This window comes from Myotis nattereri (genome assembly GCF_964212035.1).
Source record: "Myotis nattereri genome assembly, chromosome: 3".
Classification (NCBI taxonomy): domain Eukaryota; kingdom Metazoa; phylum Chordata; class Mammalia; order Chiroptera; family Vespertilionidae; genus Myotis; species Myotis nattereri.
Window position 1 is genome coordinate 102,428,220 of NC_138077.1, and position 26,922 is coordinate 102,455,141.

The following is a 26,922-nucleotide window of genomic DNA, read 5'->3' on the forward strand; positions in this document are numbered from 1 at the left end:
CCGCCATTGGGCTGAAACCGGCTCTCTGGCATACCTCAAGGAGTTCCAGATTGCGGGAGGGCACAGGCCAGGCTGTGGGACCCCACCAGTGCACGATCAGGGCTGGGGAGGGACATGGGAGGTTGACCAGCCAGGGAGGGACCGCGGGAGGGCTCTAGGGCCTGTCTGGCCTGTCTCACTCAGTCCTGATCTGCCAGACCCCAGCAGCAAGCTAACCAACCGGTCGGAGCATCTGCCCTGTGGTGGTCAGTGCATTTCATAGCAACTGGTCGACCAGTTGACTGTCTGCCCTCTCGTGGTCAGTGCACGTCATAGCGAACAGTTGAGCAGCCTTAGCGTATCATTAGCATATTATGCTTTGATTGTTTGAACGCCCAACTGGACAACTGGACACTTAGCACATTAGGCTTGTATTATATAGGATTTTTTCTCTCAGTATGTAGCTTATTTTTATTTCATTTTCTTGTAAATTTCTGTGAAGTCAAAGTATTTTAACATTGGTAAAGTTCATTATGCCATTTTTTTCGTTATAATAATGTGCTTTAACCTAAATTTTTGAACCTTGTCCACAAACATTTTTTCCTATATTTTTGTCTAAAATGTTTTTTTTTTTAAAACTTCTACATTTAGGTCTATGATCTATGTGGAGTTTATTTTTGTGTGCTCCAAGGTATAAGAGTCAAGGTTTATGTGAAATTAATGAGCCTTGTTGTTGCAGTTCAGTTATACTTCTGTATATGGCAGAACTTAATCATTCTACTGTTGACAAACTAGTTATCTTTTTATATATTTATGGAGCATTGGTTTTTTTTTTCTGTGACATTCATATTTGTTTCTCTTGTTTTTTGGGGGGTGGGGTTGCTTTGTCCCTTTTTTTATTTGAAGGAGTTCTTTATAATTTTATAACACTTTTTTTCCACTTACATCTTTTCTAAATCTTTTTCCATTTTTAGAATATCTTTTTACTTCCTTTATTGTGTCCTTTTATAAATAAAAGTTCATTTCAGTTTAGTCTCATATGTAATGTTCCCTTTATTCTTTTATCCCCCTCAAGTGTTTCTCTAGTTTTACCTTCAGTGTTTAAGTCTCATTTTACTTGTACTTGAGTTTTGCATATTGCTTGAGTATGTGGTCAGATTCGGTTTCCCCTTTGAAGAACCAGCAACTCCGTTGAAAAGTTTCTCTTCCCTGTTAGTACTTCTGATGACTATATGAATTGGGACTTTTTAAAGGAAAATAAGTCTGAGCGACTTTTTATTATAGTTTATGAAACTTACATAAATGTAAACTAAGTATAAATTTATTATGTTCTATTGTATAGCTCTTATGCACTAAACCCAAAAACCAACTAATAACTTATATGTAACCCAAACTATAAAATTAGTATCATTTATAGTAACAAGGTTAACTTAACTTGACAATGGTTGTGTTTTATAGAAGCTAACTTGGCACTTGCAACTTCAACCAGTGTAATTCATATATGTGTATCAGGATATTCTTGTAATATGTTATTAACATCTGGGAGTAGATTTTATTGCTGCTGTCATGTACATTACATCTGTGACCCTGGTGCTCAGTTAATAGCTAGTGTCTTAAGAGTGGTGTTCTCAGCCTTCTTGTTGTAATGTCTTCATAGATGTACCTTCAAATTTGACCATAGCTTAAAACATTTTTTTCTGTAATTCAATGAAATGTAATTATTGCAGTGCCTCTCAAATAGAATGTTGAACAGCATAGATTGTGTGATTTGTGTAGAGTGGGGTACATTTGCTGTGAAAAAGAAGTAACTATTGTAGCTTACGTTTAAGTTAATGCCAAGTAAATTTTATTTATTAGAACTTGAAAGTACTTTACCTTGTGAAGATATCTTAATGTCTGGGGCAATCAGGAGTGCTGGGGTCCAACCCCAACGGGTCCAGGGGTCCCCAAAGGTGTGGACGGAGTGGGCGAAGAAGGAATGACACAGAGGCAGCGTTCAGTTGATCAGCAGCCTAGCCAGGATCTCCAGCGAAGTTCTGGTTCGGATCTGCAGCCAGGTTCTGTGTCCATGTTCTCTTGCTAGGTTCCCCAGCCAGGTTCTCCAGGTTCTCCAGCCAGGTTCTGTAGCCATGTTCCCTCGCTAGGTTCTCCAGCCAGGTTCTGTCCGGGTTCTCCATACTGGTTCAGTCACCAGGTTCTAGTCAGGTTCTCTTGCCAATTTCTGTAGTCAGGTTCAGTCCAGGATCTTTTGCCATGTTCTCTCGCTAGGTTCTGTCTCTAGGTTCTGAGGCCAGTTTCTGTCCAGGATCTTTTGCCATGTTCTCTCCAGCGAAGTTCTTCTGTCTCTAGAGAACGTTCTGTGTAGGTTCTGTGCCTAGGTTCTGTCTCTCTCTCTCTGTCTCTTGCTGTCTTGTTACATCTGTATTTATACCAGTTGATTCAATCCTATCAATCTCTATTACAAAGGTTAGGGCGTTTCTTATCTCCATTCCAGGGAGTAAAGATTATGTAGCTTAAGCATGATTGTTCGTAGTTAAAGTGATTAATTACCCGCTTGGCACTTAGTTGAGGGGTTTTATTCCCTCCCTAACTTCAGGGGAAAATCCCTACCTGGGGAAACAACCTTTCTCAGAGACCTTGGTTAAAACACATAGTGCCAAGAAGGTGAGCAAACATATTAAGAACAGTATGCCATATATGCCAGGTCCTTTGAAACAGCAAGGATGGACCGGCTCCCGGCACAGGAGGGTGAAACAGTGCTGTGCAGTGTGAGAACTGCTTTTGCAGACACCATGAGACAGCATTATGATACTGAAGTAATAACTGTTGTAGTTATTGCTACCTCCCTTAGGATTGTTGAACATCATTAGTGAAGGTTTAAAACCTTTCAAGTGTGCTGCCAAAATATTTAGCATTTGAATACATATTACAAACAAAAAGACATTGAGGATTTGGGAATAAGAAGACAGCAGAAAGTAGGCCTGGGTATTGGGCAAGGTTCCTTTGAGCTTGTCAGGTTTTGCTGTGTTGAACTTTCAGTACATATATTTAAACTGTTCACATTTGGGTGATACAGCATGGTAAAATTTGACTGCTGATACCGTATGCTATGTTTCTACTTCTTAACTTGGAATTTCCAAGGCTTAGTCTTTTGATTTTCTGCTATTTGCGATCTCTATCTTTGAAAGATCACGTATTTTCTCAGTTATGTGTATTCATTACTACCAAGTTTGCATATTTAAAGTAAATTTACACCCTCATATAAATTCTCAGTTCAGGTTTTTAATTACCTGTTTCTGCTTAAATATCCAGTCATCTTTCATTGTCATGCTCATACATTTGTTTATTCTTTCTTTATTTTAAGCAGATTGAGAAATAACTAATACACGAAAAGCTTATAGTTTGGTCGTGTTGGGAGCCAGAGATGTATATATATTAGAAGTTAAGTGTAATGTTTTTAGGCTGTACTGGTATGACCAATTAGAAGATATAAGAATAGGAAAGACCTCATATAGCAGAGAGTAATGGTTGAAATGAACTGATATTGAAGACTAATAGCCAGATTGAATATCCTAGACAAGGAAGTCCATGAACAAGGACATACCATTTTGGTGCCTTCTGTTATGTGGCTAGATGTGGTATAATAAAAAATAAATATTTAGTCTTTTGTATGCTAATGAGATAACTCCTGGTTGGGGGACTAGGTAGGTTCAGGTTGGGGGCTGTACCTCACAAAACCAACCACGGTGATTAGAGGTGAGACTTTCAGTCCACTTCCTAGTCCAGGGAGGAGAGAGGAACTGGAGATTGAGTCCAGTCACCAATGGCCAATAATTTGATCAATCATGCCTATGTAATGAAATCTCTGGTGCCTTAACATATTTCTAATAAGTTCTCAGTTTAGCATACATAGTTAATTTTTTCCTTCCTAGTTGTTTTTGAGACAGTTTTCTTAAAAAATATTAACGTTTGGGGAGAAACCAAGATGGCGGCATAGGTAAACACCGGAGATTGCTGCCTCGCACAACCACTTCAAAAATACAACTAAAAGACGGAACGGACATTACCCAGAACCACAGAAAGGCTGGCTGAGTGGAAATTCTACAACTAGAAGGAAAGAGAAAAGCATACCGGGACTCAGAGGAGGCACAGTGTGGAAGTAAAATACAAAGGTGCAGAGGTGCCTGCGGAGCGGGCTGGCAGCTGAGGGCGCGGTTGTCGTTTTCAATCGGGAGGGAGTCTCAGGCTCTGAGCTCCAGTTCTGGGCGAGTCTCTGGGGACCCAGACTCATATGGGAGAAGCGGGACTGTCTGGCAGCGGTCAGAACTCGGGGGCAGCTTTCTCTCTGAGGGGCTTGCAGCGATTGCCCTGACACTGAGAAGGGGGCCTCTGAGAGCAGCCATAACTGGTAGCCCCACCCTGTTGATCCCGTGGGACCTGCCCTGCCCAAGTCCTGCAGGGAGGCTTTTGCTGGATAGCCTCAGGCAAAGGCTAGATTACCACCTCCCTAGAGATCCAGGAGCCAGGAAGCCCAGAGGTCAGAGTGGGACCATCCAGTTTGCAGCTCCGTGGAAACATAAAGGACACACTCAGGGGGCAGACTCAGTGAACACCAAAGCCCCATTGAAGCAAGTCTTGCCCCAGAAGGCTGTCTCCAGGACAGAAGTTCTCCCACTGTAGACACAGCTGATTCTCACAGCCAATTGGCTTGGAGGCCAATTCCTCCCAGTGATATCTACAACAATCAAGGCTTAACTACAACAAGACTGTGCACAAAGACCACAAGGGGGTGCACCAAGAGTGTCCTCTTCAGGTAATTGGGGAGGCTGAACCACTGGGCCTAGAGGACACTTAGCACGGAAAACCACTGTATCAACACAGGGAAGCATAAAAAATTCGGAGACAACGAAACAGGACACAAATGACAGAAATGGAGGAAAGCAAACTACTGGATATAGAGTTCAAAACCACACTTTTAAGGTCTTTCAATAATTTTCTAGAAACTGCCAATAAACTTAATGAGATCTACAAGAAATCTAATGAGACCCTTGATGTTGTGATAAAGAACCAACTAGAAATTAAGCATACACTGACTGAAATAGAGAATATTATACAGACTCCCAACAGCAGACTAGAGGATTGCAAGAATCAAGTCAACGATTTGAAATACGAAGAAGCAAAAAACACCCAACCAGAAAAGCAAAATGAAAAAAGAATCCAAAAATACGAAGATAGTATAAGGAGCCTCTGGGACAGCTTCAAGTGCACCAACATCCGAATTATAGGTGTGCCAGAAGAAGAGAGAGAGCAAGATATTGAAACCCTATTTGAAGAAATAATGACAGAAAACTTCCCCTACCTGGTGAAAGAAATAGACTTACAAGTCCAGGAAGTGTAGAGAACCCCAAACAAAAGGAATCCAAAGAGGACCACACCAAGACACATCATAATTAAAATGCCAAGAGCAAAAGACAAAGAGAGAATCTTAAAAGCAGCAAGAGAAAGAAACTCAGTTACCTACAAGGGAGTACCTATACGACTGTCAGCTGATTTCTCAACAGAAACTTTTCAGGCCAGAAGGGAGTGGCAATAAATATTCAAAGTGATGAATACCAAGAACCTACAACCAAGATTACTTTATCCAGCAAAGCTATCATTCAGAATTGAAGGCCAGATAAAGAGCTTCACAGATAAGAAAAAGCTAAAGGAGTTCATCACCACCAAACCAGTATTATATGAAATGCTGAAAGGTATCCTTTAAGAAGGGGAAGAAGAAGAAAAAGGTAAAGATACAAATTTTAACAACAAATACACATCTATCAACAAGTGAATCTGAAAATCAAGTGAATAATCTGATGAACAGAATGAACTGGTGATTATAATGGAATCAGGGGCATAGAAAGGGAGTGAACTGACCATTCCTGGTGGAAAGGGGTGTGGGGGATGCAGGAAGGGACTGGACAAAAATCGTGCACCTATGGATGAGGACAGTGGGTAGGGAGTGAGGGAGGAGCATGGGGTGGGAACTGGGTGGAGGGGAGTTATGGGGGGGAAAAAGAGGAACAAATGTAAGAATCTGAACAATAAAGATTCAATATAAAAAAATAATGTTTGTTATTAATACATTGTTAGGATATAAAAATTGCATTGAAAGAAGTTGAACCAATAAGGGTCCAGTTAGGAAACAAACCACAGAATAATTTGAGCAGGGAAAGTTTGATACAAAGAAATATTGACTAGTAACAGATTACTGGCTAGGAATGAAGGAAGGTTACAATTGAAGTCTACTGGATGTGAGCGGTGCAGTGCTAGAGGCTGGGACACTTCTGCAAATTGCTCTTTTATGGGTCCTGGAAGAAAGTGGTATAGAGCATATGCTTTATTAAACCTACATTATATAGGTGAATGGAGGAGTTTCTAGTAGTCAGTAGGGTGTATTATGTGTGTGTACTTAGAATAACCGAAAACTGTATTGGTTTTCAGGAATTGTTTGTGATACATATAGACTTTAGGAATTATATAGTATTCAGTTTGAAAGTTTTACTTAGAGCATGTTTATTTTGCTTTTTAAGGGATTTTCAATGACTTGCAAGTTAAATATGAAAATTTAAGTAAGGAAACTAAAGATGCGTAAGTTAATTAAATGAGAAATATATTAGGAATCAGTCCGATTATTAGCATGAAAACAAATTAAGTACATATTTAAACTGAGAGATCATAGTTTAAGGATATGATTTGATTCACAAAAGTTTTGTTTAACTACATCTTTTCCAGAATATAGCACTCTAAGCAAAGAAAAGAAAAAGACTCTTGGACACAGATAACAGTATGGTGATTTCTAGAGGGAAAGGAGGGTGGAGGGAGGTGGAAAGGGTAAAGGGGGATAAATGGTGATGGAAGGAGACTTGACTTGGGGTGGTGAACACACAATACAATATATAGATGTTGTATTATAGAATTGTATACCTGAATCCTATGTAATTTTAATAACCAATGTCACTCCAGTAACTTCAATAAAAAATAGTCAAATAAAAGCACTGTAATTTAAAAAACACACTGTTCCAAAAGATTTTGCAAATTGTGTTTTCGGAACTCAAAAAGCATGTTCCCATAGAAACCATTTTTCATGTTGTTGAGCTCTTATTTGGCCTGGAAATGTGTTTAATTCTGTATGAATATAACTTATAGTGCTATGTAACAATATTTTGGGGAAAAACACATTTAGAGTTTCTACTTTTGATGCATTTCTTTTATCTGCTAATTAATAGGGATGGGGGATTCCATTGGCATGGCCGTGACGCAGATGTTAGATTGGTTGAAGGGTTGGGTGAAAAATAGGGATATGAATTCTGAGGTGAGGAAGAGTGGAAACAAACATTTGTTGAGGACCAACTATATTCATTGCTCTTTGCTACTAATTCCCCATAAAGTATCTCATCCCTTTATTTTTTAATTACATGAAAGCTTAAAATTGTTACTCTAGGGTTCTATAAAAAGGAAAAGACTTTTTAAAATCAGAATTTCTGACATTTCTAAGCTTAAATGTAAATAGTGAAGATATAAAAAAGCATGCCTTCAGATTTATACACACACAGAGGTATGCAATTAACTTAGCGCTAAAATGCTGTTAACCCAAAATAATTAAGGTAAGCCTTGAGCCTGTGGCAGTGGAAAGTACAAGATACCCCAATCATTCATGGGATTACTACATAGATTATTTGTAATTGGGAATTTCAGCAATACTATATATATTGTTTGCTTAACTTGAAGCAGGATTGACAGGAGCAGAACTATGAAATGAAGCCTATGAAATTCTAGGTAGAATGTAGGAGAGGATGGAAAGATTGCTTATTAGTAAATGGGCCTGATTTATGTATGCTTGTTATTCCCATCTCCAATAATTAGCTAGTACCTCTTTCCTGTGGGTAAGATCAGGCCTTGTGACCTGACTTACTCCGGTTCACCTCTGCAGACTCTGCTATGTTCAGTTTTCAATCAATATTCATTGAGTGCTGTCCCATGCCAGACACTGTACCAGTTACCAGGAATGCATTAGTGAGTGAAATGGAGTCATTGTATATTATTATAATCTGTGGTGCTAGGAGAGCCTCTCACCTTAAGAGAAGGCAGTTGAATATACCAAAAAACCTTTGAATTAGAAAGCAGAATAATTTTTTTAGACCCTGAATGACAGAGGGAAGAGGAAGACAAGTTTACACTACAGAAAACTGTGGCATCCTTTAAGCCATACGGATTGTGCTATAGGAAAACTCAGAGGGGTCAGAGTATTACATAAGAAGGAAAATGAAAGGTTTTGTTGTCCCCTTTAAATTACAGATTTTTAAAAACAGCATATTTGGGAAATAAAAGTTTTGGTTTTTTGTGATTTGGGTTTTGTTTATTGTTTGTTTGTTCTTTGCTTGTATAGCTGGTTGTCTAATAGGCTTCAGGCTTACAAAGAGCTACAAGGGGTCATATGTACTTGAAATGATCTGTCAGTGAAGTTCGGGGATTTCTTGTTACTGTGAGAGATAATATGAACTAGGGCAGTTTAGTGTTATGAGGTAGATGAGAAGGTATTCACGAAAATAGATGTGTGTGTGGTTACATACCTTAACGGCAGTAGTATAATTAATTTTTTCATTGATGGGTAATGTTGAAATATTTATCACTTAGTGCCCAGCAGTGCTTTAATGCATGTGATTCTGAAGTTTCAGAATGCCTTCTAATTTTCTGAAATTGTTTCCCCTTCTCCCCATCTTTTATTAGAAATTTTGAAAGCTCTCTTAGAAGTCATTGTAAGAGTTGCCCTTTTCTCTCCTGAAGATGGAAACCTTTGACTATCTTTTCCTCTGCACTAAACCAAGTTTTATTTATATTTGGAAATTCAGTTAGAGGAACCGGTGACTGATTTATGAGTCATTTACCCCTAAATCAGAAAGCTTTCCTGCCCGTTAGTCAGTGGTGCATCACTTTTTTATACCATTATCTAAACACTAAAGGCCCAGTGCACGAAATTCTTGGGGGGGGGGGGGGGGCGGGGGCGTGTCCCTCAGCCCAGCCGGTGCCCTCTTGCAGTCCGGTTCCCCTCAGGTAGGGTCCCTAGGCCTGGCTGGCGATCAGGGCCTATCAGGGCCCCCCCCTCCCCCCCTCCCCCCCCCCTTGCTGCTGGCAGCTGACTCTGCCCCCGCCACTTCCACTGCTTACCATCTGTATGGTGCTGCTCCCTCCTCCCCTGCCACCGGTCGCCTCCCTCTGTGGGCGACAGGTGTGGGGTGTGATTGCTTGGCTGGCCTGGGCCTTCCTATGCCAGGCGCTCACTGGCTGGTGGTTTGGGCCTCCCTCTAGGAGCGATTGCGGAGCTTCCCCATAGATCACCCTGCTGGCCGGTGGCCTGGGCCTCCCTCTTTGGGGCGGTCGATCATGGAGCCCCCCCCCCCCCCCCCGCCATTGATCACCTGAAGAGGGTGACCTAGGCCTCCCTCTGCAGTGTGATTGTGGGGCAATGGTGGGCACTCCGACCAATCACATCACACCCGCCTTTGCTGGCCTGGCGCCAGTGCGTGTCATAGCATGGTTGTCTGGAAGGTCGTCTGGACAGTTGTTCTGCTGTTCAGTCGATTGGCATATTACACTTTTATTATTATAGATTTTACATTAACAGAGTAGTGGAATTTGGGGCTGAGGTTTCTTTTTACTGAATCTTTAGTCTCCAAAATCAGATATAGAGAAGAGCAAATATGGAAAGAACGTGGGCTGTGGAATTTGAAAAAACCTTATTCCTGACTCTGTACTTATTAATCTCTTGAAGGCTCTGTTAGCTATAAAATGAGAGTAACTTCCTAGAGGGTATGTATGTGTGCATGTGCACATATATTAAATGAGATTATATATTGGAAGCACTTAAAACAGTGCCTGGTATACAGAAAGAGCATAATAAGTGCTTGTTCTTTTTTTTTTCTTTGGCCTAAACCAGTGATCTTTTTTTGCATCCTAAAAAAGTTATACCAGTGTTTAATATGTTGTAGTCTTTACTGAAACTGAAACAGACCCAATATTAGATAGGGTTAACTGGGAAGGGATAGAATTTCTGTGAAACCCTCTTATCCTTAATTCATAGTAAAACTATTAATGCCTCTTTTTACCTGGTAGTACAGAGTACTATATTTTGCACATAGTAGGCACTTAAGGATGTAATCAAGCAGTAAAAATAACGTTAAGGAGGGAATCTGAAGGCCTGAATGTAATCTTGGCTTCTTTGCTTATTGATTTTTATGTAAGCCACCGACTCTCTTTGAACATTGTGTCTTGCCCTTCTTGGTCTAGCAATGTGAGTAGGTTGCATCCACCTTAGAGTAGATAATAAAGTCATATAAGGAAGACCTCGGAGCTCAGAAAGGGAGCTCTAGAAATGGAAGTGGTTGGATCTACCTTGGATCCAAATTGCTAGTCAAGGAGGAGAAACTATATGCAGGACATTTTTAGTTGAGGATCAGGTGTATCGGAGACCAGAAGTTTGGTAAATAAAAAAGGTGCAAACCTTGAAAGAAATAGCAGCAACAAAAACATATAATTGCAGGAAATTAAGGTGCAGGTTTTCGAAGACAGAAGCACAGATGGAAGATGCCAGTAACAACAAGGAAAACTTTAAAAATGAGGTGGCTTCTATACCATAAATTTAGAATTCTCCTCATAGCTCACCTCTTTTCATCTGTTTCCCAGATCTTGCTAACTTAGCTAAGAAAATCCTTTCACCTTTTCTCTTTCCCACTTAGCCTTCTTCTCTTCCCAGTGTTTTTCTCTTCATTGTTTCATTTTCAGTCAAAATGCATGAGATCAAGAACTATGCTAGAGCTATACCTGGACTGTTCTGTGTTTTTTTTTTAGGATATTTACCTGGCTTTTTTGTGAAAGATGAACAAAATAACAAACCATAACAACATTTTGAAGATGTTGCTTTTCTTATGAAATACTCAGTATTCTTATTGCACTTTGTATCAGTCAACTGTCACCACAACAGCCACTACAAAAGTTAGTGTCATACCAAAATATTATTTTCATGTTCACAGATTTGCAGATTGGTTGGATGGCTCTTCTGCATGTGTACCTTATTCTTCTGGGGTAACTGGGCTACTCAGGTCATGTTCTTCTGAGGAAGTTGCAAAAGTTCAAGAGGGCAAGCTCAACCCTGTATGCACATTTTACACTTGCTCTCATGCTGTCTGCTAATATGTCATTGGTCAAAGCATGCCACATGGCAAGCCCAAGCAAGAAAATACAGCCTGTCTCTAGTGTATGGGAGTGGAAAATGGCAGAGGGTGTGGTGGATACAGAGATGGGAGAAGTCTTGCAAGTCTAGCTTGGGCATTGTAATATTTTCTGGGCTTTATATTTGTGTTTATGTTTTACCTTGAAGTCATCAATGTGTATATATACTATTTTGAATTTCATCACTTTAGCTTGATGTGATTTTGCAATATACAGTTGTTTGCTTAACTCAGACTGTACTTCTAGGTCCATCTATATCAAAATCACAGTCTCTGGGGGTAGGGCCTGGGAATCTTCATTATTAACAAACTTATCAGGTCTTTCTTATGCACATTGAAGTTTAGACTTTCTTCCTTAGTGGACATTTACACTGTTTCTGTTTTTCCAGCGTAATATGTAATAGCCAGCAACTTTGTATAGGTGACTAATTTTGGGGGTGGTTATTCAATAGTCTTTCCCTGACCCATGATTGGTTAATTTGCAGTTGAGGAAAGTAATATTTGGAGTAAAGAATGGAGTTTGGAGTGCTGGTGATGGTGAGATTACAAACAAGGCTATAAAATCTTTTAAGTATTTTATGCTTATTTAAATAAAACATTGAGTTAGGTAAGGAGAATTTCTGTAATATTGTTATACAGTTTTTAATTGTAATGTTGGGCTGTGGAATTGCTATTAGGGGTAATTTTTAAAATGAGAGTGGAAAAGTTGATAGGTTTAAGGAGAATTTATTTTTCTAATATTTTAGCTTTATTAATCTGGCATTTCGGTTCTTCAACAATTTTGATTCTTCATGGCATTTAATAAAACCTTGTTTATGTACTTTATTGTGTATGTATTGTTGGATATTCTTGGTTATTTTAGCTCTTTAGGAGTTTTATAGCAATGAAAATTGATGGCTTGGCAGATACGGTATATACTGGTATAGCATATACAGTATACATTCTTTTCTTTTTCCTTATAAACAGAACCCTTTTTCCTTATAAACAGAACCCTATTTATTTTATTTTGCCTAGCTGAAAAATGTATTCCCCAACCTCCTTTACAACTATGATTTGGCTTTGTGACTATTTTGCTTAGTGAGAAATGAGACTTCAAGCGGAAGTTATTTGAATAAATAGGGTTTGTTAAAGAAGGCAGAATCATTTCACAGATACCTTTTGTCCTTTGCTCTTTTCTTCATATTACCTAAAACTTGGACAGAATGCTGAAAGAGGAGACATGGAGTAACCGACATTTGGTGACTGTCACATATAAGAATCTTTAGTGGGAAGACAGGAGGAGCTTAGATCTTTGACATCCCATGAGATGTACTTTTCAGATCTAGACTGCTCTCCTCCAGTCTACCTAGATTAGGAAAAAGAGACATTTCAGTGTGTTGAAGCAGTTATTTAGATGGGACTCTGTTACATGTAGCCAAATATAATTCTGAACTTATACTTGTGGTTTCCGTAAAACATATTTAGACTAGGTTATCTGAAACTTAACTTTAAAATTGCTTTTATTTTTTTCATTTAATTTAGACATTTTTTAGGACTCTTCATCTGAATGTATAAATAAGTACATTATGCATATTTAAATTATCAAGCATGTTTTGAAATGCACATTTTCCAATACTGACGTCAACAAATCTACATGCAGAGTATTATAAAACTTACTTTGAAGTAATTTTAAATATAAAGTTGCAAGATGAGTATGAAGAACTTTCATCACTTATTTTTGAACCATTTGAGAGTAAGTTGCATGCTCCTTTACCACTTAAACATTTCAGGATCCGTTTCCTAAGAAAAAATATATTTTTGAGGCAGTTATCAAATTCAGGAATTTAATATTAATACAATATTGTTACTAAGCAGTCCATACTCCTATTTCTCCGGTTGTCCCAATAACATGCTGTAGAATTTAGTATGAGAACCAATCTGGTCTCACTTTATGTTTGGTGGTCATGCCTTTTCAGTCCTCCTTTAATCTGGAACCGCATCCTTTGTCTTTCTGATGTGTAGACAGTGTGAAGATAAATGTTTCTCAGTTTGGATTTGTCTGATGTTTCCTCAAGATTAGATTCAATTTGTTTATTTTGTGGCAGGAATAGCACAGGTGGTATTGTCTTCTTGGTGTATCATATTATATATCAGGAGGCACACAATGTCATTTTACCCTATTAGGGGTAATATTAACTTTGATCACTTGATTCAGGTGATTTCTGTTAGGTTTCTTCTTTATAGTTACTTTATCACTTTAGAGTTCCTAGGAAGAGAGCTTAAAACTATGCTACTGTCCTGTTTCTCATTAAACTTTCACCCATAATTTTAGCATGCATTGATGATCTTGACTGAATTATTACTGAGATGAATGTAAAACATTTTCAAGAAAGATTTTATCAGATCCTTTTATTCATAACTAGAGGCCCGGTGCACAAAAATTTGTGCACTCGGTGGGAAGGGGGGGGCCCTCAGCCTGGCCTGTGCCCTCTCGCAGTCTGGGACCCCCTCAGAAGATAACGCCCTGCTGGCTTAGGCCTGCTCCCGGGTGGCAGAGGGCAGGCCCAATCCCTAGGTGCAGCCCCTGGTCGGGCTCAGAGCAGGGCCGATTGGGGAGTTGGGGCGCCATCCCTGTCATGCACAGAGCAGGGCACATTGGGAGGTTGTGATTCCACCCTCAGTCACGCTCAGGGTAGGGCCGATTGGGGGTTGGGGCACCACCCCCTGTCACACTTAAGGCAGGGTCGATGGGGAGGTTGTGGCGCCACCCCCTGTCACGCACAGAGCAGGGCCGATCAGGGGGTTGGAGCGCCGCACCCTGTCACACACAGAGCCGCAGGGCGATCAGAGGTTGGGGAGCTCCCCCATATCACGCACAGAGCAGGGCTGATCAGGGGGTTGGGGCGCCTTCCCCTGTCACGAACAGAGCAGGGCGGATAGGGAGGTTGTGGCCCCACCCCCTGTCACACACAGAGCCGCAGGGCTATCAGGGGGTTTGGGCGCTGCCCCCTGTCACGCTGATCCCGGTGCTGGGAGGCCTCTCGGCTCCGCTGATCCCGGTGCTGGGAGGCATATTACCCTTTTACTATATAGGATAGAGGCCTGGTGCATGGGTGGGGCTGGCTGGTTTGCCCTGAAGGGTGTTCTGGATCAGGGTGGGGGTCCCCAATGGGGTGCCTGGCCAACCTGGGTGAGGGGATGATGCTGTTTGCAGCTGGTCACACACCCTTCAGGGTGGGGGTCCCCACTGGGGTGCTTGGCCAGCCTGGATGAGGGGATGATGGCTGTTAGCAGCTGGTCACACACCCTTCAGGGTTGGGGTCCCCATGGGGTGCCTGGCCAGCCTGGGTGAGGGGCTGAGGCCTGTTTGCAGCTGGTCACACACCCTTCATGGTGGGGGTCCCCACTGGATTGCCTGGCCAGTCTGGGTGAGGGGCTGAGGGCTCTTTTCAGGCTGGCGGGTGACGGAAGCTCCCGACCGCTTCTTTTTTCTTTTTTTTTTTAAAATTATGGGCCAGCTTTAGCTCTGAGGCTCCAGCTCTTAGGCCTCCGCTCCTGAAAGTAGGTAATCGAAACAATGTATAACTCCAGCTCTGAAATCCCAGCTTGCTGAAAGCCTGTTTCTGGGGTTTTGTTTACCTTCTATATTCGTTACAGTGTTTTTTAAACTGCAGGCTCAGAGGCCTGCAGCGGCCGGCGGGGAACATTGGAATCCTCCGTCACTGAAGCAAGCAAACCTCATGTTAGTTTCAAGCTTCCTGGCTGCCGGCCGCCATCTTGGCTGACAGTTAATTTGCATATCGCCCCGATTAGCCAATGGGAAGGGTAGCGGTCGTACGCCAATTACCATGTTTCTCTTTTATTAGATTAGATGCTGTCTTGTAAACTTCTTTTAAGAAACTTCTTTTAAAAATGTAGGGAGGAACATAGCTCTTAATTAGGGTAGTTCAGGAAAGGATTTGATAGTGGGATCCTATCCATCTCCCTCCTTTTCTCTCGAATCTATACTAATAAAAGGGAGACCTTCCAGACAAAGCCATGGTGGCGGGGCCGAGGCAGAGGCGGTTAGGGGCAATAAGGCTGGCAGGGGAGGGCAGTTGGGGGTGAGCAGGCCAGCAGGGGGGGCACTGTTGGGGGCAAGCAGGCCAGCAGGGGGGGCAGTTGGGGGTGAGCAGGCTGGCGGGGGGTGCTGTTGCGGACGAGCAGGCCGGGGGGGGGGGGGTGGCAGTTGGGAGCAAGCAGGCCAGCAAGGTGGGGGCAGTTGGGGGCAAGCCGGCCAGCTGGGAAGGGGGCTGTTGGGGGCGAGCAGGCTGGCAGGAGTGGGCAGTTGGGGGTGAGCAGGCTGGCAGGGAGGAGAAGTTGGGGGCCAGCAGGTCAGCAAGGGGGGGCAGTTGGGGTGAGCAGTCCAGCGTGGGGGAAGATGGGGGCGAGCAGGCCGGCAGTTTGGGGCAGTTTGGGGCGATCAGGCCAGCAAGAGGGGGCAGTTGGGGGTGAGTAGGTCGGCAGAGGGCAGCAGTTGGGGGTGAGCAGGTCGGCGGGGGGTGCAGTTGGGGGTGAGCAGGGGGCAGGCAGGGGACAGTTAGGCGAGCAGGCCGACAGGGGGGCTGTTGGGGGTGAGCATCGTGGCAGGGAGGCTGTTGGGGGTGATCTGGCTAGAAGGTGGGGCAGTTGGTGGCAATCAGGCTGGAAGGCAGAATGGTTAGGGACGATCAGGCAGGCAGGCAGGTGAGTGATTAGGAGCCAGTGGTCCCAGATTGTGAGAGGGATGTCCAACTGCCGGTTTTGCTCTAATCCCTGTGGGATCAGGCCTAAACTGGCAGTCGGACATCCCCTGAGGGGTCCCAGATTGGAGAGGATGCAGGCCGGGCTGAGGGACAACCCCCCAACCCCCGTGCACGAATTTCGTGCACCAGGCCACTAGTCCTATCTAATAAAAGAGAAACATGGTAATTAGCCATACATCCGCTACTGTTCCCATTGGCTAATAAGGGCGATATGCAAATTAATTGCCAGCCAAGATGGTGGCCAGCAGCCAGGCAGCTTGAAGCGAACATGAGGCTTGCTTGCTTCAGTGACGGAGGACTGCAACGTTCCCCGCCTGCTGCTGCCGGCCTCTGAGCTTGCAGTTTGAAACATTGTTACAAATATAGAATCTAAACAAACTCCAGAAACCTGCTTTCAGCGAGCCGGGATGTCAGAGCTGGAGTTAAAACAGTGTTTTGATTATAGAACCCAAACAAACCAGATACCTTCTTTCAGCAGCAGAGACTTTAGAGCTGGAGCCAAGCCTCAGAGCTAAAGCTGGCCCAGAATAAAAAAAGAAAAAAGAAAAAAAGGAGCGGTTGGGGGCTTCAGTCACCCGCCAGCCTGAAAACAGCCCTCAGCCCCTCACCCAGACTGGCCAGGCACCCCAGTGGGGACCCCCACCCTGAAGGGTGTGTGACCAGCTGCAAACAGCCATCATCCCCTCATCCAGGCTGGCCAGGCACCCCAGTAGGGACCCCCACCCTGATCCAGGATACCCTTCAGGGCAAACCAGCTGGCCCCCACCTGTGCACCAGGCCTCTATCCTATATAGTAAAAGGATAATATGCCTCCCAGCACTGGGATCAGCGGAGCCACGAGGCCTCCCGGCACCAGGATCAGTGTGACAGGAGGCAGCGCCCAAACCCCCTGGTCGCCCTGAGGCTCTGCGTGTGACAGGGGGCGGGGCCACAACCTCCCTATCCGCCCTGCTCTGTTCGTGACAGGGGAAGGCGCCCCAACCCCCTGATCAGCCCTGCTCTGTTCCTGATATGGGGGAGCTCCCCAACCCCCTGATTGCCCTGCGGCTCTGTGTGTGACAGGGTGCAGTACCCCAACCCCCCCCCCCCCAAACACACACACAGGCCCTGCTCTGTGTGTGATGGGGTAGAGCCATAACCTCCCCATCAGCCCTGCCCTGAGTGTGACAGTGGCGGCGCCGCAACCCCCTGATCGGCCCTGCTCCGTGGGCGATAGAGGGCGGCGCCCCCAACCCTCCCTCCCCCCCATGGGCCCTGCTCTGTGTGTGACGGGGTAGAACCATAACCTCCCCATCAGCCCTGCCCTGAGTGTGACAGGGTGCAGCGCCCCAACCCCCTGATCTACCCTTCTCTGTGACAGGGGGTGGTGCCCCAACTCCCCTATAGACCCTACTCTGTGAGTGACAGGAGGGAGATCCTCAACCCCCTGATGGGCCCTGCTCTGTGCGTGACGGGGGGGGGGGGAGTGCCCCAACCCCCTAATCGGCCCTGCTCTGTGCGTGACAGGGGGCGGTGCCCCAACCTCCCCATCGACCCTGCCTTGAGTGTGACAGGGGGCAGCGCCCCAACTCCCCAATCAGTCCTGCTCTGAGCTCAACCAGGGGCTGCACCTAGGGGTTGGGTCTGCCCTCTGCTACATGGGAGTAGGCCTAAGCCAGCAGGTCGTTATCTCCCGAGGGGTCCCAGACTGTGAGAGGGCACAAGCCCGGCTGAGGGATGCCCCCTCCCCCTGAGTGCACAAATTTTTGTGCACCGGGCCTCTAGTAGAGTATAATTACTGTATAGACCAATAGCATATGAACAGGTCTGAAGCAAATGGGAGCAAAAGATGCATTCTATATTTAGGATCTTTTATGACAGATTGGAGAATGAGGTGATTCTCTTTTTTCCTCAAATAGCTCTTAGTATTTCCATGATGTAGTATACCTACATAGTATATGGCCTGCCAAAGCATGTCTTTTTCAGACATTCCAGGTGCCTGGATGTTGGCTGACACAAGAGGCATGGAGGAATTCCTAGAACTGCCTGACTTCAGTCAGTAGGGCCATTACCTCCTTGAAGTAGCCCAATGGATACACTTTCCTTAGTTTTCCTGGGTTTATCCACCATGCAGATCACTCCTTTTCATTTTGGGAGACATGGATGAGGTGGTGAAGATTAGCTAGAAACTTAATTCAGGAGCTCTTATTCTTTGGGAGTAATGTAAAAATTCCCTTTTGGTGGAATCATGAGAATGGAGCAAGGTTCTCCACATAGCATGGTTCATTCTTCCTAAAAGAGTGAAATTTGTTCAGTCTCAAGTTCGTTTTTATTCTAGTTTAATTTGCATTTTCCATTACCCTCCCCCCTCCCTGCAAAGTCATTCATATTTTCATATTTCAAAGTGTAATAATTTTGGTTTTCCCCCTCCTTTAGCATCAGCAGACGTTTTTGAATCAGCTGAGAGAAATCACTGGGATTAATGACACCCAGATACTACAGCAAGCCTTGAAGGTATGACCTCTGTTTTATGACATAGTTCATGTTAACCCTTTTAGTCTTATTGCCTACCATGTTTGAAAGTTGAATTTTTTTGTTATACCATGTGGTAGTAGTAGAAATATAAGAAAGAACTTTTATAAAATAAGAGACTTAACATACCATAGTTTTGAGCATGTTAGCTTCAGCAGCCTAATGTTCCAAGATATTGTGGAGTGACAGATAACTCTCCGTAAGAAACACTTTCATGGCAAAATGGAGGGGTGTGATGAATCCAGATGTAGATGGCTGATTTACTCAAGAGCCACATGTTAGAGTTTAAATGGGGTGGAGAGTGGGTTGGGTTAGAAGAAGAGGAGGAGAGAGGAGTAGAAAATTAATAGAGGATCAAAAGCTTACTTTTTTTTTTCCTTCCAAGGAAAAATATAATTTGGCTAACATTCAACTGATGTATTCAACATCAAACCTGTTTAGTACATGCAACAAATATAGTGCATCATTTTGGTTGTATCTTATGAAGTAGCCTCCTTTCTATATGAGGCACTAGATGAGTCATATCACATGGATACGTGCATTGAAAAGATGAAGTGGCCTGGCCTGAGTGCCTCAGTGGTTGAGCATCAACCCATAAACCAGGAGGTGACTGATTTGATTCCATGTCAGGGCACATGTCTGAGTTGTGGGCTCGATATCCAGTATGGGGCTAGCAGGAGGCAGCCAAATGATGTTGCTCTCTCTAAAATCAATAAAAACATATTAAAAGAAAAAAGATCAAGTGAAGGAAAGATGTTTAAGAATTTAAATTTACAGTGTTTGTGCCACCCTAGGCCTTCATACAACTTCAATCCTTTGGAACTTGCTACATGAGGCAAAATTATGTAATTTTTTATTCTGAGCCCCAAATTCTTCATTTGTTTCTAGCAATAATTTATCATTTAGATGAGTGTAATCATAATCATCATAATGATAGTGATCATAGCACTTGTTAGGCACTTACAGTACTAGCTGCTATTCTCAATACTTCATGTGGATAACATTCTCCTACTAGCTCTATGAGATGAGGTAGGTATTATTTTCACCTCCTTTTAAAAGATTAGGAGACAGAGGTTAACGTGACTTGCTTAAGACCCCACAGCTAGTATGTGGAGGAGCTTAGAATAGAAACCAAGAAGCCTGGTTCCGGGGGGCCACACTGAACTTCTGCTTTTACTAGAAGCTTTGCTTCAGCTTTTTCCCCATTAGAAAAATAATGAGATAGTACTGTGTAGACTGAGCCTCAATGCATGGGTTATGAAGCCAATGTATGTATTTGGACAGGAAGCAAAAGTGTTGTACTCTGTTTTTATAATTATGATATTTGAATGATTGCCAGTTTTTTCTTTATTCTGATAACCTGACCAAATCACCCCATGTGTATTTTCAGACAGTGTCTTTTCCATTCTGTACCACTGAGTGGGAGTATACACCATTATATTGTCAAGGCAAATCTAGGAAATTTCTTTTTTAACTTGGGAAATATGTAGGATATGTTTAATTAAATAATAATAAAGAATTAATTAAATTCTTGTCCACATTTTCTTTGAGGTAAGTTGTGTAACTTTATTTGTTTTTGTTTTAAACTTTTGATTCTGGTACCAGTAGTTGGTCTGGGGGTTGGGGGAGACATTGTGCTTGAACCTTAACTGTTGCCCAATATAAATTTGTAAGATGTTTAATAATATCTTGACTCTCGCAGTCATAGACTGACAGGTAGTTTACTGTTGGGAGCCACAATGTTATTGATTGATTTCAGGACTTTTATTTTATTTTGAATATCTATCTTTAGCATCCAAAGAGCTAAAGATAGATATTCAAAATAAAAGGTTACTATCTTTAGTAAACTTTAGGTTGTGTAAATCCTGGTTGCAGTTTGTTATTGCATAAGATAGTGTATGAAATGCACTTAGCACACTTCTTGGCACATAGTAAGTGCTCAATAAATATTAGCCATTATTATTGCAAATTATTTTACAACTAGTTTATTTATTGAACTATAAAATATGTTACAGCCATATTTTGGATGAATCATTCATTTAAGAGTCTTATAATAATTGTGACAGGGTTTAAAGCAGTGGTGCTTTTCAAATTGCACTGTGACCTTTTCTCTCCTCATTAGCTACTAGAATTGCAGTGAGTGCGTTGGGGACTTCATTCTTCCATAGCTCAGGCCTCAGGTCTTGGAATCATCCTGATCTTTTTCTTTCTGTCATCCTTCCCCCCTCCCCCCATATTTAATATGATAGCAAATGATGTTGGGCTTTGCTGCTGCCCTTTCTGTCCTGTAATCTATTCTCAACAAACAGTAGAGCAGTCCTTTAAATGTAAGCCATACCATGTTATTTCGGTCCAAATCACTCCACTGGCTTCCTGTTACACTTTGTGTGGGGGAAAGTTCCTAAGGCCTGCACAGCTTGTGTCCTCTGGTTTTCTGTTATAAAGATAACTTCATTGTTAACATTTGGATTTCTTAATGTTGTTTGAATTAGCTGCCATAGAACTATTGTTACATGTATTAAGTGTACAGAGAATATAGAGATAAAACTGAGCAAGTCATTCTTTTGTTGTTTTAGAAATTCTCAGTTTCCTAGCATCTACTTTTTTTCTAAATTAACTGTAGAAAAAAGTTGTGTCTAGGTATGCTTTTGACGAGAATTACATAAACTTTATTAGTATGTATAGGTTGGGTGGGATCATCATCTTATCATTGAGCATTTCTGTCTAGGACAGCAGTTCTCAACCTGTGGGTCGCGACCCCTTTGGGGGTCGAACGACCCTTTCACAGGGGTTGCCTAAGACCATGGGAAAACACATATATTATTACATATTGTTTTTGTGATTAATCACTATGCTTTAATTATGTTCAATTTGTAATAACGAAAATACATCCTGCATATCAGATATTTACATTACGATTCATAACAGTAGCAAAATTACAGTTATGAAGTAGCAATGAAAATAATTTTATGGTTGGGGGTCACCACAAAGTGAGGAACTGTATTAAAGGGTCGCGGCATTAGGAAGGTTGAGAATCACTGGTCTAGGAGTTCTGAGTGTCTCTTCATACTATCAAGCTGCAGAACGTTTTACTATTTTCTTTCTACAAGCCTTTGACATTTGCTTAAGTTTGCCTGTAGGCATGGATTCAGCATCCATATTAAAGGGAACATCTTTTATTGTCCTTGTTTACAGAAGTACTGTTATAAATACTGATTTTTTACACTTTTATATAGCAAGCTCCAGAAAACATTTTTTAGTTTGTTCATTGGTTTAGAAGTATAAGTTTGTGATTGATTTTTGTTAAGCAGATATGAAAGTAATGGAAAAATAAGAAATTGGTTATATAATTGATTTTTACATTGTATTAGTAGTTTTAATTAATAGAAACAGGAATTACTATTGATATAGTATACTTTTATTTACAATAAATTTAGGGTACAAAATTAAAATCAACAATAATTTCAAACCTGAAAACAATTTTTGCTATTATTAGTTGTTATGAAGAGAATTACATAAACCATGAGGATGTATAGAAATAGTTCAAAATATTTGATACTTTGTTCTTGATATTTGAAGGACAGTAATGGAAACTTGGAATTGGCAGTGGCTTTCCTGACGGCAAAGAATGCCAAGCCCCCTCAGCAGGAAGAGACGGCTTACTACCAAACCGCGCTTCCCAGCAGCGACCGCTACATCAGTGTGGGGAGCCAGGCGGACGCAAGTGAGTTTACTTCTCCTTCTTAATATTTAATGTGATGTAATGAAAAATTCCCGTGGGAATATATTCATTTGTTTAAGCAGAGGAAAATAAAAGAGCTACTTCATCAGCATTATATATTTTTTTCCAGTTTAGGAGTTAAAGATTGTACTTAAGTTATTTATCTTTTCATTGAGCATTTCACATAGTAATTATTGTTTAAAATAGGGAGTAGCTACAGGTGTTACTCATTAAAGAAACAACCTTTTCTAGAATTTTAAGTGGGAACAGTCATTTCTTTTATGGAATTTAAGTGTTGTGGCGGCCTCAATATTATTTTTGAAGGTAAAATATTATTTTTGATTACTGATAGGTCCATTTAATAGACTTTCCTTTACCTCAACCCCTGCCCTTCCCCAAAATAAAGCTTTTGGGAGAAGATTTATTACCATGTAATAAAATAAATAAACACATATATGAACACACAGACACAGATATACATATACATAGAAAATTTTGCATGGGATACTAAGTTTTCTTCAGAGTATCAATATGTTTATATAACAATGAATTTTAAAAAATATGAACATTTATCCCCTATAAAATGTAGGTATTTATTTTTATGCATTCTGGACCTGAGCAGTTTGATTATTAACTTGTATTTGAAGAGAATTTCTGATTTTGTTTATAGACTTTATTTAAGTTAGACAGCAATCAGGAAGGACCCATCCACATAGATGTTTATAGCTATTGATTGGCATTAAATACTGCTTAATTCTTGTTAATAAAATATTTTCATTTCAAACTTTCAAGGTGATCTTTATATTTTTGCTTCACAAGTGATCTTAGGTTAGCCAAAGCTGGAATTCTCCTACATCACACAGATAATAGGTGTGGGAGAAGTTTTATACTCATAAGACAGACTTTGCTTATGTTCAAGTTCAAAACAGACTGTGTTTTGGCCTCTGTCTGTATCTCTAACTTCCTTTTCTCCTGTTGTCCTCCTCTCACTTTATACTGTCATAATACAGAATGGCTTGAAGTTCTCAGACCCCCAGTGCTATTTAATCTCTCCGTCTTTACATTTGCTGTTCCTTCTGTCTGGAGTCCCATCTAGCCTTTACCTCTAGCTTCATTCCTTCTGGTGTAAGACTTAACTCAGGAGCTGCTGGTTCTGGCAATAAGTGCTTCTCTAGCAGCTAGAGCATACTTTTGTCTTAAAGAGTACTACTGTGTTATTTTCAAATTGTTTGTGTCTTTCTTGCTTACCAAACTGGAAGCTTAACAGGGCAAGAAACCATTGATGTTCCCGGCATCATACTAGAATGTCATAGTGTCTCAAAAGTGTTTGTTGAATTATTTTTAAATATATAAAAAGCTGTTTCAAGACCAATGAAAGGCAACAAGCTTGTTGCAAGAAAAAGAGAAAAAAAGAGGTGATTAAAAAAGGTGAAAAAGGAGAAGTCTATAAATAAAGAAGGAATGAGTATATGAGAATAACAACATTTATGGTTCTGAGACATGGGGGGAAAACAAAATTAGGTAGAAAAGGGAAAAATAGAATTATTTTGATTGAAGGCAATTGCTTAAAGTGAAGGAAACAGGGAATTGACTAAACTTGGTTCAGGTTTCTAGTTGAATGGATGAAAATATTTTAGAATGAGAGCTGAGAATTCTTATAGATGGTAGACTTTGTGACATGAGATATCATATATAGGTATTCAGGGGAGGTAAGATCATAAGACTGTTATAAACAAAAGAAAATATCTTATTTGCTGTGAGAAAGTCAGGAAATATTCTTTTAAAAAAAATTTTTTTTTTTAGGAAATATTCTTTAAGGCAGATGTTAACACCTGTTCAAGATTTTTGACAAAGGAATAGTGAAAATGTGGATAAAAAGATTTGAACAGGAGTTCTGAGGGAAAGGGCCACCTGATTTTATTTTTATTTGTTTAATTTTAATGTATTTATTTTAGAGAGAGAGGAAGGGAGAGGGTTAGAGAGATAGAAACATCAATGAGAGAGAAACATCACTGAGCTGCCTGCCTCCAGCATGCCCCTAACTGGGGATTGAGCCCCAACCTGGGCATGTGCCCTGACCGGGAATAGGACCAGTGTCCTCTTGGTTCATGGGTCGATCGATGCTTAACCACTGAGCCACATGAGCTGGGCACAACCTGATTTTATAAGACATATGTCCTATTTTCTCATAATGAAAATTTGTGTGTGTGGCTCTTGAAAAATGTACACTAAATAATTTTATATTTCACTTGAAAGAAATGGTAGAGAAATGGACTTTCTGGTTTCATCTCAACTGATTTGATAGTTGTATTAAGCAAATTGCTTGCTGTTGTGGTTTCTTTATTGATAAAATGTGCTGTCCTTCTACCCAGATGTTAATTCATATTTAATCATTCAATAATTTGGATAGCGTGTTCATAAAGTTGGTTTGAGATTAGTGAGAAGAAACTTTCTAAAATAGATGTGGTGATTGTATTAATAATAGTATCAAACTGAGGAAAGTAGCTGAGGAGGTAACAGTAATTCTTTTCCATTTAATAAACTTGTGCCATATTTTATGAAGTTTTAAGAAGTACATCTGCCTTTAGGAAATAGTCCTGATTCAGTATTTAAATTCTGTAGTGTCATAATAATTTTACATGGTTTAAAACTGAGAAAGTGCGGAGATGTCATGCATTCAATAGATTCTTTAAATTATTGTGCTGTTATTGCTGAAAGAATCAAAATCTTTTGTGTATTTTAACTGGGAAAGAGTGGTAAAACATGTGGGTAGGAAAGATAATTACAAATGAAAATGTATTCGCACACTGGCCTCTATTGAAAAATCTGCGTTAAGTGCTTAAAGAATGTGTAGTGTTGAAGTGATCAAAGTGTTAGGAAGTTTTCCAGGGATTGCTCTAGATCAGTGGTTCTGAGCCTTCCTAAAGCCACAACCCTTTAATACAGTTCCTCATGTTGTGGTGACCCCCAACCATAAAATTATTTTCGTTGCTACTTCATAACTGTAATTTTGCTACTGTAAACAATATATGATTAATTATATATGTTTTTTCTGATGGTCTTAGGTGGCCCCTGTGAATGGGTCGTTCGACCCCCAAAGGGGTCGCGACCCACAGGTTGAGAATCACTGCTCTAGATCAAGCATGTCAAACTCAAAGGCTAAAACAGGCCAGATAAACAAGGGTTAAGTTTATGTGGGCCGCAAAAAAACAAAAGCTTCAATTTTCATAGAAACATAGGTTTATTTTGATAGAGACATGCTGAATACAAAGGGCTGAAATAAATGAGTAATCGTTAACAAAATAGAAGAACATTTTCATAAAAATTAATATATTTTCATGAACATTAACTTACCATGCACTGAATAACTACACAAATAAATAAGCGTAATGCAAATAAACCTATTTTTCTTGTTCTTCAATAGTGAAATATTTCCTGTTGTGCACACTGAACAAGTCAGTCCAAGACTATTAACATGACAATCAGCTGCTAAAATATTTGCTGCTAGTATTAGTGGAGAGAAATGGTGTGCCTTCCGCGTAAGGCGCGTAAGGGAAATGAATGCAACATGATTATAGTAATCAGTCATTAGTGAACATTGTAGTTCATTATTAATAACTAGAGGCCCGGTGCACAAAATTTGTGCACTGGGGGGGGGAGGGGTCTCTCAGCCTGGCCTGCACTCCCTCGCAGTCTGGGACCCCTCACTCCTTAACTCCTGCCTGCTTGCTGTTCTTTAGCGCTGCCACCGAGGCAGGAGAGGCTCGCACCACTGCCGCTGCACTCGCCAGCCATGAGTCCGGCTTCTGGCTGAATGGCGCTCCCCATGTGGGCGTCTGCCCCCTGGTGGTCAGTGCACATCATAATGACCGGTCATTCCGATTGTTCTGCCCTAAGGGTCGCTTAGGCTTTGATTATATAGATTATATAGACTAGTAGCCCTGTGCACGAATCCGTGCGCCAGTAGCACACTGTGGGGCCTGGCCGATTCGCACCTGCTGCCCAGAGGCTCTCCACAGCCCAGAGGCCCATCTGTGTCCTGGCCTGACCAGAGGCCCATCCACAGCCGGGTGCAGAATGCTTGCCTTGTTGCCAGGGCAATGATACAAGTGTCTCCGCCCCCCCACCCTCACCACTGCTCCGTGCCTGCTTCTGAGAGGCCCTCCACAGCTGGGGTGGAACACTTGCCTTGTCTGCCAGGCTGCTCATGCTGCCCACTCTCAGCGGCCGCCCCCCCGGGACTGGGGGACTCTGCCGGGGCTGAGAGGACTGGACGTCGCCATCTTGTGGCTATGGGCACCACCATCTTTATGACGGAGTGATTGTTAATTTGCATACTACCCTTTTATTAGATAGGATTATGTATAACAGGATATTATAAAAATTAAGTTACGAAATTTTTATTAAAATGTGCCTCTTTTTAAATTTTATTTTATTGTTTAAAGTATTACAGATGTCTCCTTTTTCCCCCCATTGACCTTCCCCCGGCCTACCCTACCCCCCGGCACATGCCCTCACTCCACCCCCACAATGTCTTGGGTCCATTGGTTATGCTTATATGCATGCATAGAAGTCCTTCGATTGATCTCTTACCTCCCCCCACGCAATCTTCCCCAGCCTTCCTGCTGTATTTTGACAGTCTGTTTGATGCTTCTCTATCTTTCTATCTTTTTGTTCATAG

At 41.6% G+C, this 26,922-nt stretch overlaps 1 protein-coding gene across 2 annotated transcripts in view; it reads left to right on the plus strand.

Moving 5' to 3' along the window:
- The window catches only part of USP25 (ubiquitin specific peptidase 25), a 181,650-nt gene that overhangs the window by 14,072 nt on the left and 140,656 nt on the right, over window positions 1-26,922 (plus strand). For both annotated transcript variants that reach the window (XM_081087424.1, XM_081087423.1), the window contains exons 2-3: window positions 18,425-18,502; window positions 22,100-22,244. In XM_081087424.1, the coding sequence (XP_080943550.1) occupies window positions 18,425-18,502; window positions 22,100-22,244 (223 nt within the window). The remainder of the gene's footprint in view (window positions 1-18,424; window positions 18,503-22,099; window positions 22,245-26,922) is intronic.